Below are 21,161 nucleotides of genomic sequence, written 5' to 3'. Positions count from 1 at the left end.
CACCTAGCACAAAAAATACTGGGCCAAACTGTCTGAAACTTGGCAGGTGTGATCCCCTCCATGTCTCCAGAGAGGACTGCGTGATTCATTCATTTATCTTGAAAACTGAAAAAGTTATGGCCATTTGTGTTTTCCCATGCAATGGGAACAACCAATGGGAGAACATCCAAACCGAGTGATCTGGATATCTGAATCTCACTTCGGATCCAGAACTGAGTTGAAGTGGAGGGGATCTGAATCGGCCCAAGTTGAACTGGGGCTGATTCTGAGGGTCCGAAGCAGCATCCGAAGCAAAGCAGGGGGTCTCTGCACAGCCCTGTAAGAAAGCCAATTCATGAGTTCCATTTATTTGTCAAACTCAAGCATCATAGTGCGATCTAGCTTGGAATCTGTTGATGGTTTTAATACTTCACATCTGTACAGCGCTTTCTTATATTCAAAGTCCTTCAAATACATCATCTAGTTGTAATCCTTGCAACAACCCTGTAAGGTAATCAGTATCATTATTTGTATATTGCAGATGGGGGGGGGGATACTGAGGCTGGGGGAGGGTGGCTTGCTAAAATACACTTAGTGAGTTCATGGCAGAGGAGACCTTCTAATGAGTGACTTCACAACTCAGTCTCTTAGCCATTGTGCTATACCAGCTCCAGTTAGGAACAGCCTGTTCCAGTTAGGAACAGGCTGTTCTCAGTGGCTCTCCTTAATTTTCTATTGGCCAAACTAATAAGTTGAAATTGTCAGAACTGGGGCAGGGTTAAAATGTGCTCTCTCTAAGAAAACTAAGAACATCATGAGTGGGGGGGGGATTTAGCTTTCATCACTAGTGATGTCAGAGAAATCTTGAATGGAATCAAATGAGATTCAGTGGAATCAAATGATTTTGCAGCTGGCTGGCTTTTCCCAAGTCGCATGGATTCTGCAGATTGTGGACCAATTCTTTAACTTTCCAGAATTTTGCGGACATTTAGTCATAGAAAAATACTAAAAAACAAAACGAAAAAACTCCAGCCAGAAATGTGCATTTCCCCAATAGGCTGAAGCCTGGAAATGTGTATTGGGGGCCGGGGAGGAGTTGCACATCTGCATTTTGGGGGATTTGTGCATTTTCACAAGGGTGAATTTGTGCAAATTTCAGAAATTGGAAAAAATCTGATTCCGTCAATGAGTGGATGGTAGAACGAAAGGCACCTGATAATCCATGAAACACAGATGGGACAGATTTTACAAAATTCATACATCCCTAGTCATCACAATATGCAGTGTCCTTGATTTCAGCTCATTTTCTCCCTAAGTGAAGTGCTGCCATTTGCCTTTGTGGGGGAGGAAAGTCAAATTCTGGACCTGAAGATGCCATTGCAATGGGATGGTCCAGACTCCACTGAGAAGGGCCCCAGCAGGGGTGGGGAAGTAACAGCATGTTTCTATGCAGAACGTGCATGGAAATGCTTGCCTTCATTTTCCTAGTTGGTTTGTATTTAGGAGAGAAACGGTGTGCACAAAAACCTACAGACCTTCCAAGAGCACTTGTCATCTTCCAACAAGTGCCTATGCACTGCATTAAATGACAGTCACCCTTTTTTGTAGTAAGTTGGCATGGTTTGCACTCTACCATATGGGTTGGGTGCCAAAATGGCCTCTTGAATACCCTTTCCTATCTTTAATGAGCCCTCCCCAGCACTAATGACCTCCTGCCCTTTTTGAGAGTACTTTTTTTGTTCTTGAAAAGAGAGTGGGAGGACTGGCAGGAGAAGAGGACATGCCCAGAGCCATAGCTCAGTGATAGAGAACGTGCTTTGCAAAGAGAAGGCCCCAGGTACAATCCCTGGCACATCCAGGTAGGGTTTGGAAATATGCCTGCCTGAAACTAGGGACGTTTGGTTGGCATTTTGATGCAAACTTACCTAATTCCATACTTTCAAACCAAGGCATGAACCGAAACACAATTATCCTTTGAAATTCACACTTCTCGGAATTTTGCAATGGAGTTCTCCATTTTTCAAAAATTCACACAAAATGCATATATTAGTGTCAATAGCATTCAAAAATATATTGCAAAAAAATGTGTATATTAGGCAAAATTGTGTACAAAAATGCATGCATTTGGAGAAGTGTGCACAACAATGCATACAAATTTTCATGCAAACTTAAAAAAAAATATTCAAAGTTTGGAATGAATCAAACTGAAGGTTGGAAAAATTTGTGAAGTTTGGGATGCATCAAACTTAAGATTGGGAAAATTAGAGCACTAAAGGACTCATTTTCTAGATTGCTTGCAAGAAAAAACTGGAGACATTTGAGTTTCAAAGTCAGGTCAGCCAAGGGGAGTTCACCCACTGCATATTTTGTCTAATTTACATTCTACCACTTTATATTTTTCGATGTACACTTACAAATATAAACCTTAGGTGTAAACCTAAAACAAATGTGTGAAGCATCCCATAGTGTTTGGAGCTTATGTGGTCAAAATTGTGGGTTTTAGCATCTCTTGTGTTTTAGCTCTGTCTATTGGATTTTTAATGGGTATTTTAGTTTTTTTTTGTTTTTCAAAAGTGTTATCTCTCCTGAACCTTTGGGATAGCTTGGTAGAAAATGTAATACAGGCTTGATTTTGTTTTTAAAGGTTGTGTACATTTTCTTCTTAAAGAAAGATGCTAGTCTACGCAAGTAGACTTGGAGGAGGGTTTTTTTTTTTTTTACAACAACAATGAAGACCATCCAGCAACATGTGTGTCTCCATTGAAATAGCTGTTGGATGCTTTTCAAAACCCGTACATATTTATTCATTTTTATACTGCCCAATAGCCAAAGCTCTCTGGGCAGTTCACAAAAATTAGAATCACAAAGCGCAGCATAAAACAATATAAAATATGAAAGTTTAAAACCACAAAATAACAGTACAACCAGAATAAAACCTAGCAGCAATGCAGAGATTTAAAATACAGTTTTAAAACACCAGAGCTAAAAGACTAGGAAGCTAAAATGCTAAAATACTGGGAGAATAAAAAGGTCTTCACCTGGCACTGGAAAGAGTACAACATAGGCACCAGGCAAACCTCTCTAGGGAGCTTATTCCACAGCCAGGGTGCCACAGCAGAAAAGGGCTGGGTAGCCACCCACCTCACTTCCTTTGGCAAGGGCTCACAGAGAAGGCCCCTGAAGATGATCTTAGGGTCTGGGCAGACACACATGGGAGGAAGCAATCCCTCAGATAACATATACATATGTTAGCACAACACCTGTTTTAAGAGTTGCAGTAGTTTTATCTGTTTCAGAACTCTTCTGGTTATAGTTTAGATGTTACATTTACTATGCTACACAAGCAGGAGATGAAATGATGAAGCATCCTTGAGTCTCTCTGGTGCAAGAAAAATCCCTATCTTGTATAGCACACACCTTTCTGTTAGGCTCTCTGAGTGAGACATAGTTGTTAGGTTCTTTGGTTGCTTCTTTCCCTTTGTCTCTTAGTTCCTCCTGTAGTGATTCTAACACATTTGTGGCATTATTCCTGGAGTAATAATGAGGTCCTTGTAGATTTCACTCTGTGGAGGTGCCAGGCCAGCACCGTACAGAGAAAATCTCTGCAAATTTGTTTGTGCGTATTCATTCTTCAGATTCCAGCTGAGGCAACTGTCTTTGCTCAGGAACAAGGCAGAACTAGTGCTGGGCTGGATATCCCTCCCTAGACTTTCACAGAGCCAATTGGAGGGAATGTTGGACCACTATCTAGGGTGGACTGCATAAATCTACCAATTGTGGGTGTGGGGGGGGAGGGGGCGGTCTTACTGTTAGATGTGGTGGTAGTCAGTTCAGAACTTTTCACTCTTTCTTTTACCAAAAAACTTTGGTGGAGATGTATTCAGCAGCCCACAGCATTCTTCCACCCCATACAATGCCCCAACGGAAATGATGCCATGTCATGATTGGCCAGTGGGAGCAGCCATCTCCCCCCACCCCCCAACAGTGCCCCTGGGAATGATGCCATCTCATCATGTAGTGTTGTACCCACTGCCCCATTGAATGGGTCAGAAAAATGCCACGAGGCTGCTGAATGGAGCTCCGTTGCTGTTTTGAAGCAGCAGTCAAGCTTTTCTAGTAAAAGAAAGAAACATTTTTTAAACTATCACTGCCTCATTTCATCCCAGTTTAGCTTCCTGCCAAAATCCATATATTTAAGGTGTAATCCTATGCAATGTAGACAGAAAAAAGTCCTACAAGTTCCAGCATGCCCCAGCCAGCCATGCTGGCTGGGGCACTCTAGGACTTGTAGGACTTCTTTTTTCTGTCTAAAGATGCATAGGATTGCAGCTGTAGTATATTAGGATACTTTGGACTAGGGATGTCAGAGAAATCCTCTGCGGATTCAGATGAGGCTGGATTCTTTGGAATCTGGCCTCAGAAATCCGCAGCAGATCAGGATCACTTACCTCTCCTCCAGGAGGACTGGAGGCAGAACGGCACTTGGCTGCTTCTTCCTGCCAGAGCCGTCCGCCTCCTCCCTGTCCCTGCCAATTGCCTTTAAAAAAAATGTCTTTTTTTTTTTTAAAGGCGATTGGGAGGATGTGCCCATAGATTTATACGCAAATAGAGTCATGAAACTTGCATATAAGTCTATGTGTCCATAGGCTTATACGCAAGATTCACCGCTCTATTTTGCGTATAAGTCTATGGGCACATGTGGTCAGCAGGATGTCTTTAAAAGACATTTTTTTTTAAAGGCAGTCAGCGGGGACAGGGAGGAGGCAAATGGAATCACTCTGGAGGATTCGGGGGGGGAGGAACGGATCGCCTCCCCCCCCACGGATTCCCCACCAGAACAGACGGTGGGGAATCTGTACACCCCTACTTTGGACAACATGGAAAACAGGGGAGGTTGGTGGCTCCAATTTCAGTGGGGTGGAGATTCTATTCTGGGTTTTAGTTACAACCAGCCAGAAGGCTAAAGGAGCTATCCAAGGTGCTGGACCCATTTTGGGGTTCAGCAACTTGGATAGCTCCTTCAGACTTCTGGCTGGTTGTAACTAAAACCCAGAATGGAATCTCCACCCCAATGAAATTGGAGCCACCAGCCCCCCCCCCCCCCGAACGGGAAACTATGCTTAATTGAAGACTTCTGCATTGCATTCAGGTGCACCCAAGAATGAAGGAGAAAAGCAGCTGCATATGCTGGTACAGGGCTAGTCTGAACTCAGCTATATAGAGCCCTATAGTGGCCTATGCAACTGCAAACCACTGAAGTCACTGAATATTATCATGGTGAAGGAATACAATTCCTGAATTCTATTTGCTTGAGGTGCAAATGCATAGCATAATTTGCAAGCAAAAAACATTTCTGTACACATTCTGGATGGGCAGACATCAAAATGATTGAGATGCCAAGTCATTTTTGACAAACCTTTCTTGCAATTATCACTAGGGCTATTTCACACATGGCATAACAATAAACTCAGATTTGTCCTTGAGTGTTTGCACAACAGGGAGACACTGATGTTCCCAACACTCTAACGACCATATCTGTACTACCCATGTGTTGTTCTCTATTTTTTATTTGTTATTACATCTATATCCTGCCGGTTTTCCTCCAAGGAACCAACGTGGCTTACACGATCCTCCTCCTCTCTATTTTATACTCACAACAAACCTGTGAGGAGGTTAGGCTGAGAGTTGGTGACTGGCCCAAAATCACCCAGTGAGCTTCACAGTGAACTAGAACCAAGATCTCTTGAGTCCTAGTAACACTCTGATGCATTCACACTTGACATATTTAGGGCGCAATCCTGTCCAATGCAGGCAAGAGCAGCACTGAAGGGATCGTCCCCTCCGTGCTTCAGCCGCCCTGCATTGGTGGCTAGACAGCCGATTTCAGCTGTCTAGACATGGGAAGGTGGAGCGGAGGGTAGCAGATGCCGGATGGTGCACAGGAAGTGTCAGATTGGCATTTTCACCCTCCCTGCCCTGGCACGTGATGATGATGATGATGAGTGAAGAGCTGTTTAGTAACATGGTGAATGATGAGTGATTTTTTTCACTGGAGGCTTTAATTCCAGAAACCATATTCTAGGGATGGGCGGATTCCCTACCTGCTGGTCCATGGGGAATCCACCTGCGGGGGGCGGGGAGGCAATCTGTTCCTCCCCCTGGAATCCTCTTCGGCCGGCTCTGCTCCGTGGCAATTCCGTGGAGCCTCTGGCTGGTTCCGAAGCGCCAGCAATATGGCCACCATGCCGTATCGCTGGCTGAAGGGGACTGACTGCGGATGTAAATGGTGTCCAGGATGCCATTTGTGGCTGTAAAGGTCTTAGTTTGAGGTAAATGCAGCTGTAAATGCCTGCATTTAGCTTAAGCTAAATGCAGCCATTTATGGATGCATTTACCTCAAACTAAGACCTTTACGGCTGCAAATGGTGTCCTGGACGCCATTTGCATCCGCAGTCAGTCCCCTTCAGCCAGCGATACGGCATGGCAGCTGTATCGCTGGCAATCCGGAGCCAGAGGATCCGGCCGAAGAGGATTCTGCGGGGAGGCGGAGGTAAGGGTTCCGTTCTGCCACGGACTCTGGGGGGCTGGATTCTAAAGAATCCAGACTCATTGGAGTCTGTGGTAGGGATGTCAGAGAATCCCACCACAGGTCTCGGTGAGGCCGAATGCCAGTGCATTTGGCCCCCTGAAATTCGTGGTGGAGCAAAGCCCCCTGCCCCCCGCCCCACGAAAGGATGTGAAATGGAGCACTTACCTGCTTCTGTCCGCGCTGACTTGCGAATGGCAGCCGCAGAGTACGTACTGCTCTGCTAAGTCTTGAGGTTAAGGAATGCCCTCTGTGAGGCTCCGGAGAAAACAGACATTTGTTTCTTACCATGAATTTCTATTCTCAGAGCCTCGCAGAGGGCATTCCACCCACCCAATATAGGGACCAGTGTAGTTTTCGGCAGGAGGGGCTGTTACAGCTTCTGCCACCACTGCACATGTGTGGGAGCTAGACAGTGACTCCTGGGGTCGTTCCTTCCTGTCTCAATTGTTTTCTGTGACAATCTAGGCGTAGTAGTAAACCAGGTATTGTTCCTTTTAATATCTGTTTTCACGCCGATTCCAGGCATAGTTCTTTTTTTTTTTTTTTGGTCTATTTGCAGTGTGTATAAGATTTCAGCCCTAGGACTAAATCTTTACCTCCAAATTTGCTGATTCATTGACGAGTTTGTTTGCCATTGTTTGCTCTATTCCTTGCAAAGATCCTGCATGGTCCCAGTTGTACCAAAAAATGGAAAGGTGTCTGGTGGTATCTTAGATTCTTCTTTATATATTCTGACTGTATTTCCCCCCCCCCTTTGATTTCCGTTCCCTCCCTTGCCAGAACACACAATTCATAATGTGCTTGTTGGGTTAATAATAAGATCCCTGGCACGTGCTCATCATTTTAAAAATTTGCTTTGGCTAAAGAAGAGTGCTGTGTTACTTGCAAACTTGCATTTTCATCATTCATTAGTGCAAGAATAGGTTTTGCCTCAATTGTCCTGTGTAATGTTTAAAAAATAATTTTTGCTCTTAAGGTGACCAAGACCATTTTCACAGGTGAGACAAAAAGCACATTTGAGTCCTTCTTTTACAGTTTGTGCCACATATTAAGATGTTTAATTAGAAAAGAACGTGGAAGGGACACAACTGTACATTTTAGTCAATATAGGATTTTACATTTGCATGATGTGTTTATTTAAGCGCAACTCGATTTAAACCTCAGGTTTGAACATGTCCTCAAATCTTCTATGTGAAAATGCGTAGTCACGGCCTTGAAAGGTGCTGTCTCTAGAACAGCCTTCCTGAACCTGGTGACCCTAGATGTCTTGGGCTACAACTCCCATAATCCCCAGCTAGTAATGGCCAGCTGACTGGGGATTATGGGAGTTAAAGTTAAACATATCTGGAAGGCACCAGGCTGGAGAAAGCTGCTGTAGAATATCAGCCCCGTGGGGCCAAGAATCTTATTCTGTATATATTTTTATTAACCCTGTCAAGCAACATAAGTGAATATGTGTCAGTAATGACTATTCATGCTAATAATATTCCCCTTTTGTCCTTTGCAGCACTTTTACAGTCAGTAGTAGCTGGTGATTTTCTAAAAGTAAGTAAAAGAGGATCTGATTCCCCTGACTTGATATCTATTTGATACCCTACTTGATGTCCATCTCATGGTGTTTCTTAACTTACTATAAGTATTTTTGTTTATACTGCCCACCAGTTATATTCCCAGGGTGCTTTACAAAAATATGAGAACAATGAAAACATAAATACAAATGTATAGAAGCTAAAAGCCACAAAATCATAAAAGCAGCATAATACAGTCAGCAGGATGAAAAGCACTGACAACGTTCAGGAACATAAAAAAGGTCTCTGCCTAGCACAAAAGAAAATAAAGTAGGTGCCAGGTGAGCATCTCTGGGGAGAGTGTTCCATAACTGGAGCATCACCACCATGAAGGCCCTTCCACACCTCAGATAGTGGGGGCACCTGCTGGAGGCCCTCCCATATGGTGACAGATGGTCCTTTGTGTACTCTGGCCATAAGCTATACAGAGCTTTAAAGGTTGAAACCAGCACTTTGAATTGGGCCCAGAAACCTGGCAGCCGGTGCAATTGGCATAACACAGACATAATATGATCATAATGCCCACTCCCATTCTACAGTAACTGCAATTTCTGAACAGTCTTCAAAGGCAGCCCCATGTGTAGTGCATTACAGTAATCTAACCTGCAGGCTACCAGAGCATGGATAATTGAGGCCAAGATAATTTCTTAGCCCTCTTCAAACTCAAATATAAGCAGTGACAAAGGCTGATAACCAAATACCAATTAGCATAATCTCCAGACCTCACTGAGTACCAGTAGTGCAGCCGCCTGGTTGGGAATGAAGCATCATGGGTACTAGCATGCATCTTAAATAAGGTATTGCCTACAAGGCCTTATGCCGAACAACATTTGTAGTTCTTAAATCTCCTCTGTTGTCATGCTCTAGGTATATCAAGATACTTTACAAGATGAAGGATTGCTAATGGTTAGGCCATCATAACTATCCCAAAGTAGTGGCCTTAGCAATAATACAACTTCAAAACCCTCCTAAACAAATAGTTCAATCTAGACGCAAGCAGCTATCTGAGTAAAAAACTGGCACCATAGTCTATCATCTCATGATTTGATGTATGACTGGTCTAATAGTACATTAGTTTCCTCTCCCCTTTGCACTTCATTGCATTTCAGTATTTGCTGCAAATGCAGTTCAGATATTAAGCAGGTTCCGGGAACACTGAGTCTGTCCTATTTCTCTCCTAACTGTCAGGGTAGAAAAGGGACAGGGTTTTTTTTTTTTTTTACACTCCAACCCTTATGCAGCATACGTATCTAATTATGTCTGTTGTTTTTCAACAGCTAAGGCCCAATTCAAAGGTGGCATTTCTCTGGTCAAAGGGATCACTGCCATAATAATTGATTTTATTTTATATTTTGCTGTTTTAAATGCATGTGCCACTTTTCTTCCTATCAGAATCCATGGCAGGCTGTTCCCATGAGCAATTCTTGTTTCTGGACAATTGTGAAAATATAATGGATGAATTACAGCCAGTTCAGCCATACAAAACATTTTCCATGTGATGCTTGCAAACTGTTAATGTGTCGCAAGAGCTATCCTTGGATACATCCAAGGTTTCCTGCTAGTACTTTCCAAATTGTAGCAGTACATGCCCCACCCCCACCCCAAATATGTAGCTCTGCCTTCACCTGTCCCGGTATTAATCTATCCGTACATTACAATTGTCATCTGAGGTGCTCCTCCAGGTGCCTCCTCTGAGGGAGGTTCAGAGAGTGGCAACAAGCAAGAGGGGCTTGTTGGGGGTAGCTCCCCAATTATGGAACTTTCTCCCCAGTGAGGTCCTCCTGGCACCAACATTGTCATCCGTTTGGCTCCTGGTTGAGACCTTCCACTACTCCCAGACATTTGACAGCATACAATACAAGACAGCATAAGTTTTTTAACTGGTCCTGGGATTTTTATTGCTGATTAAAAAAATGTTTTGTGTATAAATGGTTTTTATATGATTTTTATACTGTATTTTTAAGGTTCTAATCTTTTATAAACTGCTCAGAGAGCTTTGACTATTGGGAAGTACAGGGTATTCACCACCGCCACCACCTTTATGTAGGGTGGGCTTCAATATACCCACTGGCCTCATCTCATACCCATGGCAACACAGCATTAACCTGCTCCAAATGTGCGAATGTGCATCACCCCAGTTCCAGAGTTCTGTAAATGCCACCCTCGTCCTGCATCTGATGGGGCGATCCACCAAGCGGACTTGTTTATGGCCACCTCTGTGAAATGAAACCATGAATTCATATTCTTTTGTCTTTTCTGTATGCATTTATATTCCAGTTCATAGAATGCTGTAAAAAGGGAGCTAATCTGTTAATCCAGGGGCCTGACCGCTGTTCCTTGCTTCATCATGCAGCCAAGACTGGGCATGGTGAGATTGTGAAGTACATCCTAGACCACGGTGAGTGTGAGTGGGTGCCCAGCTTTTCAGACTCAAGTGGTATGACTGGGCATGGTGAGATTGTGAAGTACATTCTCGACCACGGTGAGTGTGAGTGGGTGCCCAGCTTTTCAGACTCAAGTGGTATGACTGGGCATGGTGAGATTGTGAAGTACATCCTAGACCACGGTGAGTGTGAGTGGGTGCCCAGCTTTTCAGACTCAAGTGGTATGACTGGGCATGGTGAGATTGTGAAGTACATCCTAGACCACGGTGAGTGTGAGTGGGTGCCCAGCTTTTCAGACTCAAGTGGTATGACTGGGCATGGTGAGATTGTGAAGTACATCCTAGACCACGGTGAGTGTGAGTGGGTGCCCAGCTTTTCAGACTCAAGTGGTATGACTGGGCATGGTGAGATTGTGAAGTACATTCTCGACCACGGTGAGTGTGAGTGGGTGCCCAGCTTTTCAGACTCAAGTGGTATGACTGGGCATGGTGAGATTGTGAAGTACATTCTCGACCACGGTGAGTGTGAGTGGGTGCCCAGCTTTTCAGACTCAAGTGGTATGACTGGGCATGGTGAGATTGTGAAGTACATCCTAGACCACGGTGAGTGTGAGTGGGTGCCCAGCTTTTCAGACTCAAGTGGTATGACTGGGCATGGTGAGATTGTGAAGTACATCCTAGACCACGGTGAGTGTGAGTGGGTGCCCAGCTTTTCAGACTCAAGTGGTATGACTGGGCATGGTGAGATTGTGAAGTACATTCTCGACCACGGTGAGTGTGAGTGGGTGCCCAGCTTTTCAGACTCAAGTGGTGTGACTGGGCATGGTGAGATTGTGAAGTACATTCTCGACCACGGTGAGTGTGAGTGGGTGCCCAGCTTTTCAGACTCAAGTGGTATGACTGGGCATGGTGAGATTGTGAAGTACATCCTAGACCACGGTGAGTGTGAGTGGGTGCCCAGCTTTTCAGACTCAAGTGGTATGACTGGGCATGGTGAGATTGTGAAGTACATCCTAGACCACGGTGAGTGTGAGTGGGTGCCCAGCTTTTCAGACTCAAGTGGTATGACTGGGCATGGTGAGATTGTGAAGTACATTCTCGACCACGGTGAGTGTGAGTGGGTGCCCAGCTTTTCAGACTCAAGTGGTATGACTGGGCATGGTGAGATTGTGAAGTACATTCTCGACCACGGTGAGTGTGAGTGGGTGCCCAGCTTTTCAGACTCAAGTGGTATGACTGGGCATGGTGAGATTGTGAAGTACATTCTCGACCACGGTGAGTGTGAGTGGGTGCCCAGCTTTTCAGACTCAAGTGGTATGACTGGGCATGGTGAGATTGTGCTGTTTCCCGCCTCCCAGCTGAGCAGAGCAGAGCAGAGCAAGCTGCTCCAGCTGGTCCAGGGACTACAGAAGCAGGCAAGCTCCCAGAGAGCGAGCGAACAGAGCGAGCGAACAGGGGGAGCAAACAGGAGTTGGCCAGGGGAGTTGCAGTGGTTGAAGAGACAAAGGAGACAAAGGAGACAGAGGCTAAGAGGTAAGTGGGTTGCAGGAAGCCCAGGGCGCTGCCCTTTATCCTTCTGACTGGCTGTGAGCTCACCAGGAGCTTCTGAGAGCTCCAACTGAATTGGAGGGGTGTGGCCTGAGTACTCCCAGCAGCTGACTGGGCGGGAAGCTTCAGTCTGTTTCCCGCCTCCCAGCTGAGCAGAGCAGAGCAGAGCAAGCTGCTCCAGCTGGTCCAGGGACTACAGAAGCAGGCAAGCTCCCAGAGAGCGAGTGAACAGAGCGAGCGAACAGGGGGAGCAAACAGGAGTTGGCCAGGGGAGTTGCAGTGGTTGAAGAGACAAAGGAGACAAAGGAGACAGAGGCTAAGAGGTAAGTGGGTTGCAGGAAGCCCAGGGCGTTGCCCTTTATCCTTCTGACTGGCTGTGAGCTCACCAGGAGCTTCTGAGAGCTCCAACTGAATTGGAGGGGTGTGGCCTGAGTACTCCCAGCAGCTGACTGGGCGGGAAGCTTCAGTCTGTTTCCCGCCTCCCAGCTGAGCAGAGCAGAGCAGAGCAAGCTGCTCCAGCTGGTCCAGGGACTACAGAAGCAGGCAAGCTCCCAGAGAGCGAGCGAACAGAGTGAGCGAACAGGGGGAGCAAACAGGAGTTGGCCAGGGGAGTTGCAGTGGTTGAAGAGACAAAGGAGACAAAGGAGACAGAGGCTAAGAGGTAAGTGGGTTGCAGGAAGCCCAGGGCGCTGCCCTTTATCCTTCTGACTGGCTGTGAGCTCACCAGGAGCTTCTGAGAGCTCCAACTGAATTGGAGGGGTGTGGCCTGAGTACTCCCAGCAGCTGACTGGGCGGGAAGCTTCAGTCTGTTTCCCGCCTCCCAGCTGAGCAGAGCAGAGCAGAGCAAGCTGCTCCAGCTGGTCCAGGGACTACAGAAGCAGGCAAGCTCCCAGAGAGCGAGCGAACAGAGCGAGCGAACAGGGGGAGCAAACAGGAGTTGGCCAGGGGAGTTGCAGTGGTTGAAGAGACAAAGGAGACAAAGGAGACAGAGGCTAAGAGGTAAGTGGGTTGCAGGAAGCCCAGGGCGCTGCCCTTTATCCTTCTGACTGGCTGTGAGCTCACCAGGAGCTTCTGAGAGCTCCAACTGAATTGGAGGGGTGTGGCCTGAGTACTCCCAGCAGCTGACTGGGCGGGAAGCTTCAGTCTGTTTCCCGCCTCCCAGCTGAGCAGAGCAGAGCAGAGCAAGCTGCTCCAGCTGGTCCAGGGACTACAGAAGCAGGCAAGCTCCCAGAGAGCGAGCGAACAGGGGGAGCAAACAGGAGTTGGCCAGGGGAGTTCGGCAGGGGAGGTCAAGGGGGAGGCCCCTAACATTTTTTTTTTTAACTAACTTTTTCCCATTTATTTGTCTTGTAACACACACTTCCACACCAGTGGGACTCTGCTTTTAACCTCTACTGAGTAGAGGAGCAGGCACAGGCTAGTCTAGAACAATCACAAAGCTAGACACAAAAAGGGAAAAGGGGCTATGGAAGGACAAGACTCTCCAGTGGTGGTGACCTGCAAGGTGTGTGCAATGTTTGTTTTCTTGCCTGAGAACAACATGGCCTACACCTGCAACAAGTGCAAGTTGATCACGCTGCTGGAGGAAAAAGTAAGTGGACTGGAGCGGCGACTGTCAACCCTCTGGGGAATAAGAGAACACGAAGAGTTCTTGGACAGAATGGGGGAACTACAGCAGCAAAGGGCAGACCAGAAGCTTGAAGAGCAACAGCAAGATGAGGCAGAAGTGGGAAATGCTGAGGAGAAGAAAAATGGAGTAGAGGATACTCCTTGGAAAACGGTGACAGTTAGGAGAAGAAGAACTAGACGCCACTCTGCACCAGTGGAAGCGGTGGAGCTGTGGAACCGATTCCAGGTACTTGCAGATGAGACTGGAGGACAGCCTGCAGAGGAAGAATCACAGGGGAACCTGCATGAGAGTGAGCAAGAGGCTAAAGGTCAGTCAAACAGAGGCGATGAAACCCAGGCCTACAAGAAGAAGAAGAGAAGAGTGGTAGTAGTGGGAGACTCCTTGCTGCGTGGGATCGAGACCCAAGTATGTCGCGAAGACCCGTGGACTCGCCAGGTATGTTGTCTCCCGGGAGGACAGATTAGAGACGTGACTGAAAGGTTGCCTGCACTCATAAAGCCCACTGACAGGTATCCCTTTCTTCTCATCCATGTGGGAACAAATGATACCGCCAAGCGGAGCTACGAAGAGATCACGTCAGACTTTGAAGCTTTGGGAAGGAAACTCAAGAACTTTGGGGCCCAGATAGTTTTCTCATCCATCCTTCCAGTAGTTAGAAGAGGGATAGAAAGGGAACGAAAAATACTCCGGGTGAATGACTGGCTACGAAGGTGGTGCCGACGAGAGAGATTTGGATTCTGGGACCACGGGCTATACTTCCTGGAAGATGGGCTGTTGGCTAGGGATGGGTTGCACCTCACAAAGGCTGGGAAGAATGTGTTTGGCCACAGCATGAAGAACTTCATCAGGAGGGCTTTAAACTGAATCCTACGGGGAAGGGAGATGTAATGTTGGGGGTAACAATGGACGTAGGCGCATGCACTGCAATGGAGAGAACAGCGCTGATAGCGCCCAATAATAGTCTTCAGACACATGTAGGAAGAAAGCCAGACTATGAAGCACATGGTCTTCGATGTCTATATACTAATGCCCAGAGTATGGGAAACAAACAGAATGAACTTGAACTCTTAATACAGGAGGGAAATTATGACTTGATAGGTATAACTGAGACTTGGTGGGATGACTCTCATGACTGGAATACAGCAGTTGAAGGATATAACTTGTTCAAAAAGAACAGGAGGAACAGAAAGGGAGGCGGGGTTGCACTGTATGTGAAAAATACATATCTCTGCACAGAAATACAGGAGGAGGAGCTTGGTAGCCCCATCGAGAGCATCTGGGTTGAAATAAATGGAGCAAAGAATAAAAGGAACCTGGTGGTCGGAGTCTACTACCGGCCACCCAATCAAGGAGAAGCCAAGGATGAAACTTTTGAAAAGCAAATAGCCAATGTTTTAAGGAAGCATGATGTAGTAGTAATGGGGGACTTCAATTTCCCCGATATTTGTTGGGAGACAAATTCTGCAAAACATGGCCCCTCCAGGAAATTCCTGACTTGTGTGGCGGATAACTTCCTCCTACAGAAAGTAGAGGAAGGAACTAGAGGATCGGCTATCCTTGACTTGATCCTAACCAACAGAGATGACTTAGTGGATAAAGTAGCAGTTACAGGAACTCTGGGGGAAAGCGACCATGTTGTACTTGAGTTCTTGGTTCTAAGGGAAGCAAAAGCCGAGTGTACTCAAACGCGTACCCTGGATTTTAGGAAAGCTGATTTTAATAAACTCAGAACAATGATCAGTAAGGTCCCATGGCAAACAATGCTAGCGAGAAAAGGAGTCCAAGATGGGTGGGAACTTTTAAAAAAGGAAATTCTCAAGGCACAATCACAAACAATTCCAACAAGAAGAAAAGGTGGAAGACAACAGAAGAAGCCAATGTGGCTTCACAAAAAGCTTAGGGATGACCTGAAAACAAAAAAGGACACATATAAGAAGTGGAAAGAAGGCCAAGTAACAAAGGAAGAGTACAGGCAGGTAGCACAGAATTGCAGGGATGGCGTCAGGAAGGCTAAAGCGGAGAACGAGGTGAGGTTAGCGAGGGATGCTAAAAACAACAAAAAGGCTTTCTTCAGCTACGTGCATAGTAAAAGGCAGAGGAAAGAAATGGTTGTTCAGCTATTAAATAAGGATGGCAAAATGATAACAGATGACAAAGAAAAGGCAGAGGTGCTCAATTCCTACTTTGGCTCAGTCTTCTCCCAAAACAGGGTCTATGACCCCCCTGGCAAAGGCGAAGTACAGGCTGAAGGGGCAGGATTGCAGCTTGAGATCGACAGGCATATGGTCAAGGAACACCTCATTACTTTGAATGAGTTCAAATCTCCAGGGCCAGATGAACTGCATCCTAGAGTAATAAAGGAACTGGCAGAAGAACTCTCAGAACCGCTGTCTATTCTCTTTGAGAAATCATGGAGGACCGGGGAAGTGCCAGATGACTGGAGGAGGGCTAACGTTGTCCCTATCTTCAAAAAGGGTAAAAAGGAGGAACCTGGGAACTACAGACCAGTCAGTCTGACATCAATCCCTGGGAAAATTCTGGAGCAGATCATAAAGCAATCCATCTGGAAGCACCTTGACAACAATGCCGTGATTACTCGAAGCCAACATGGATTTGTCAAAAACAAGTCCTGCCAGACAAATCTGATCTCATTTTTTGATCAAGTCACCTCCCTTGTAGACCGTGGGAATGCTGTAGACATCATATACCTCGACTTCAGCAAAGCTTTCGACAAAGTGCCCCATGATATCCTGATGAGCAAACTTGCTCGAAGTGGGCTAGATGAAACAACGATCATGTGGATCCACAGTTGGCTACAGAATCGGACTCAAAGAGTGCTTATCAATGGGACCTTCTCAAGCTGGGGAGAGGTAACGAGCGGGGTACCGCAGGGCTCAGTCCTGGGCCCAGTGCTCTTCAACATTTTTATTAATGACTTGGAGGAGGAGGTGCAGGGAATGCTGATCAAATTTGCAGATGACACAAAATTGGGAGGGATAGCTAATACTTTGGAAGACAGAAACAAAATTCAAAGTGATCTGGATAGACTGGAGCGCTGGGCAGAAAACAACAGAATGGCATTTAATAGGGACAAATGCCAAGTTCTGCACCTAGGAAAAAGAAACCAAATGCACAGTTACAAGATGGGGGATACGTGGCTCAACCACACTACGAGCGAGAAGGATCTTGGAATTGTCGTCGATCACAAGCTGAATATGAGCCAACAATGTGATGTGGCTGCAAAAAAGGCAAATGCTATTTTGGGCTGCATTAATAGAAGCATCGCTTCCAAATCCCGGGAAGTACTAGTTCCCCTCTACTCAGCACTGGTTAGGCCTCATCTGGAGTACTGTGTCCAGTTCTGGGCACCACACTTTAAGAAGGATGCAGACAAGCTGGAGAGGGTTCAAAGGAGGGCAACAAAGATGATCAGGGGACTGGAAACAAAGCCCTATGAAGAGAGACTGAAAGAACTGGGCATGTTTAGCCTTGAGAAGAGAAGACTGAGGGGAGATATGATAGCACTCTTCAAGTACTTGAAAGGTTGTCACAGAGAAGAAGGCCAGGATCTCTTCTTGATCATCCCAGAGTGCAGGACACGGAATAATGGGCTCAAGTTACAGGAAGCCAGATTCCGGCTGAACATCAGGAAAAACTTCCTGAGTGTCAGAGCAATACGGCAATGGAACCAATTACCTGGGGAGGTGGTGGGCTCTCCCACACTGGAGGCCTTTAAGACGAGGCTGGACAGCCATTTGTCAGGGATGCTCTGACTTGGAGTCCTGCATTGAGCAGGGGGTTGGACTCGATGGCCTTGTAGGCCCCTTCCAACCCTACTATTCTATGATTCTATGATAAGTACATCCTAGACCACGGTGAGTGTGAGTGGGTGCCCAGCTTTTCAGACTCAAGTGGTATGACTGGGCATGGTGAGATTGTGAAGTACATTCTAGACCACGGTGAGTGTGAGTGGGTGCCCAGCTTTTCAAACTCGAGTGGTATGACTGGGCATGGTGAGATTGTGAAGTACATTCTAGACCACGGTGAGTGTGAGTGGGTGCCCAGCTTTTCAGACTCGAGTGGTATGACTGGGCATGGTAAGATTGTGAAGTACATTCTAGACCACGGTGAGTGTGAGTGGGTGCCCAGCTTTTCAGACTCAAGTGGTATGACTGGGCATGGTGAGATTGTGAAGTACATCCTAGACCACGGTGAGTGTGAGTGGGTGCCCAGCTTTTCAGACTCAAGTGGTATGACTGGGCATGGTGAGATTGTGAAGTACATTCTAGACCACGGTGAGTGTGAGTGGGTGCCCAGCTTTTCAAACTCAAGTGGTATGACTGGGCATGGTGAGATTGTGAAGTACATTCTAGACCACGGTGAGTGTGAGTGGGTGCCCAGCTTTTCAGACTCGAGTGGTATGACTGGGCATGGTGAGATTGTGAAGTACATCCTAGACCACGGTGAGTGTGAGTGGGTGCCCAGCTTTTCAGACTCGAGTGGTATGACTGGGCATGGTGAGATTGTGAAGTACATTCTAGACCACGGTGAGTGTGAGTGGGTGCCCAGCTTTTCAAACTCAAGTGGTATGACTGGGCATGGTGAGATTGTGAAGTACATCCTAGACCACGGTGAGTGTGAGTGGGTGCCCAGCTTTTCAGACTCAAGTGGTATGACTGGGCATGGTGAGATTGTGAAGTACATTCTAGACCACGGTGAGTGTGAGTGGGTGCCCAGCTTTTCAGACTCGAGTGGTATGACTGGGCATGGTGAGATTGTGAAGTACATTCTAGACCACGGTGAGTGTGAGTGGGTGCCCAGCTTTTCAGACTCAAGTGGTATGACTGGCTGTGATCGTTTGCCAGGTTGGGAGGGAGGGACATTAAAAATCACTCTGTCGAGTTCCCCTACTTGGGTTGGGTACAGCCAGTAGCTTTCCACAGACTTGATAACGGGTATTGTAGAACTATTATTGCTGGTGATACCCAATGCATTGGTCAGTGTCTCATCATGAGCCCTATTCATGAATTAGCCACAGGAGGGGGGAACACATGAAGAAGGGAGAGCGTCCTTGACATTATTCAGTGGTGGGGACAGGATGCTGGGGAGGGGTAGCACTGCCCCCCTCTGGCTTATTGACACTTTAGCTCTTTATATGGCCAATGTAGCAGTAGGGCTACATTCAATGGCTTAACTGGTTTTGCAGGCTTCTTTAGTGCTTTTAAGCTGCACCTGGGAAAGCTGTACATAATAAAACAGCCTTCCCCAACCTGGTGCCCTCCAAATGTGTTGGTGTACAACTCCTATAATCCCCCAGGCAGCTGTGCTGTCTAGGGAATTATGGGAATTGTACACCAAGACATCTGGCAGGCAACAGGTCAGGGAAGGCTGTAATAAACCCCCAGAAGCATGATTGCCACTTCTTCAATATACACAGGTACATTTTCATGTGACTTCCATGAACATCTGTCGAATCATACCCATGATAAACAATGTATTTCTTTATCCCTTGCTATGCCTGGACCTCTTTTGGAATAGTTTTACCCCCCCCCACACACACACACATGCATACGCAACATGAATGGCAAAATTAAGTGTTTTTAAAAGCACCTTTCATTGCACTAGGTGAATAAAACATACCCTGACAGAGCAAGCATAACATTCAGGGTGGGGAGCTCTGATGCTGGAGGCTCTGACAAACCCAAAGCCCTTGCTGGCTCATCCAACAGGGCAGGAGGGAGGAGCTGCACCCCCCCACGTTCCTTTCCCCATTTGTTTCCTTTCTTGAATTGTTTCCCTCCCATTGATGCCAATGGGAGGGAAATGAACAACACCAGTGGGAGGCTGGCATATTTCTCCCACCCCCATTCTGAGGGCTTGTCGGAGGCATGGGAAGGACCTACAGCCTCTCCCAGCATGCCCCGGGAGCATCCCTAAAGCACTTCCTTTTTGTGCTCTCAAACATCAGAGTTCCAACATCAGAGTAGCACTGACTGCGGACCTTTCACAGAGACGGCTCAAGAGATGAGGTCTCTCCCTGTCTGAGGGAGGACTTCGTCCTCCACCCTCAGAGAGGGAGAAACAACAAATCCAGTGGCCCTTGAGACTGTCTCCCAGGGACCATAGGAGTGTGCCCTCAATGGTCTCTTGTCAAAATCAGTGGGTTTACAAGTGGTTAACTTTGGTTGGACCATGCCCTACATGTATCGTTATTGTTAGTTCGTAATGAAAGAGATGGACATATATTGATAAATGCATTCTAGGTAGTTCTTTAAAAAAGAAAAAGAAGCACAGAGATTCCTTTAGGAGTGAAATTAACTGGACCATAAGCTTTGCATGATCATTATATTCCCAGTAAAGTAGGAAGGGCCCCAGGGTAACTATGCAAAGGAAAGATCCCATGCCTTTGTTTAATAGTACATCGCTTCATGGGTTGCTGCGTATAGTGCTAAAACCAGACAAGCTATCCCCTTTTCCAGATATGAATTTCTGTACAGTTGGGAATGCCACACAAGTAGAAAACAAATTATAAGGCCACACCATTAAAAACTGTGGCAATCATAACTAGTGATGGGCACACTCCCTCAGATCGCCTCATAATTATCTCAAGTCTTGTGAGCTTTCTTGTAAAATTCTCACAAAAGCTAGGACTTTCAAGTGATTAACAACTCGCAGCCCCATCAGTTCAAACATTTCCTCACTGATTAAAACTGGACCATACCAATTAATCAGCTAAAGCTGTTTCCCCCTCCCCCCCTTCATTTATTTATTTATTAAATTTATTAATCGCCCATCTGACTGGTCACCCAGCCACTCTGGGCGATGTACAACCCACCATAAAACAATTTAAAACAATAAAATTTTACCATACATTTTTTTTTTAAAATACCCTAGCCCACCCCAAATGCCTGCCTGAACAACCACGTTTTTAATGCACGACGGAAGCTCTTTAAAGAGGGGGCATGACGGAGTTCCCTAGGGAGGGAGTTCCACAGAGTGGGGGCCACCACAGAGAAGGCCCTCTCCCTCGTCCCCACCAGTCTAGCTGTCCTGGCTGATGGGACAGAGAGAAGGCCATCCGAGGCTGATCTTGTTAAGCGGCCTGTCTGGTGTTGCTGGAGGCGCTCCTTAAGATAGGCTGGGCCAGAACCATATAGGGTTTTAAAGGTCAAAACCAACACCTTGAATTTGGCCCGGAAAACAACTGGTAACCAGTGCAACTCCTTCAGCACTGGAGTGATGTGATCTCGCCGGCGGCTGCCTTTAATCAGGCGAGCCGCCGCGTTCTGTACCAGCTGCAGTTTCCGAACTGTCTTCAAGGGTAACCCCACATAGAGCGCATTACAGTAGTCCAAACGAGAGGAGACCAGGGCATGTACTACTGATGGGAGCAGATGGTCGGGAAGGAAGGGGCGCAGCCGCCGTATCAGATGGAGTTGATACAGCGCTGTCCGGCTCACAGCT

At 46.5% G+C, this 21,161-nt stretch overlaps 1 protein-coding gene across 1 annotated transcript in view; it reads left to right on the top strand.

Annotated features, from left to right (window-relative positions):
• Positions 1–21,161, top strand: part of DGKI (diacylglycerol kinase iota) — a 259,847-nt gene that overhangs the window by 227,019 nt on the left and 11,667 nt on the right. The window contains exons 29-30 of the mRNA XM_084811723.1: positions 8,076–8,113; positions 10,414–10,534. Coding sequence (XP_084667849.1) covers positions 8,076–8,113; positions 10,414–10,534 — 159 coding nt within the window. The remainder of the gene's footprint in view (positions 1–8,075; positions 8,114–10,413; positions 10,535–21,161) is intronic.

Source organism: Heloderma suspectum, chromosome 7 (genome assembly GCF_057233095.1).
Source record: "Heloderma suspectum isolate Gila_16-S chromosome 7, 16-S_ref, whole genome shotgun sequence".
Lineage (NCBI taxonomy): Eukaryota > Metazoa > Chordata > Lepidosauria > Squamata > Helodermatidae > Heloderma > Heloderma suspectum.
This window is presented reverse-complemented; position numbering and strand designations above follow the sequence as displayed.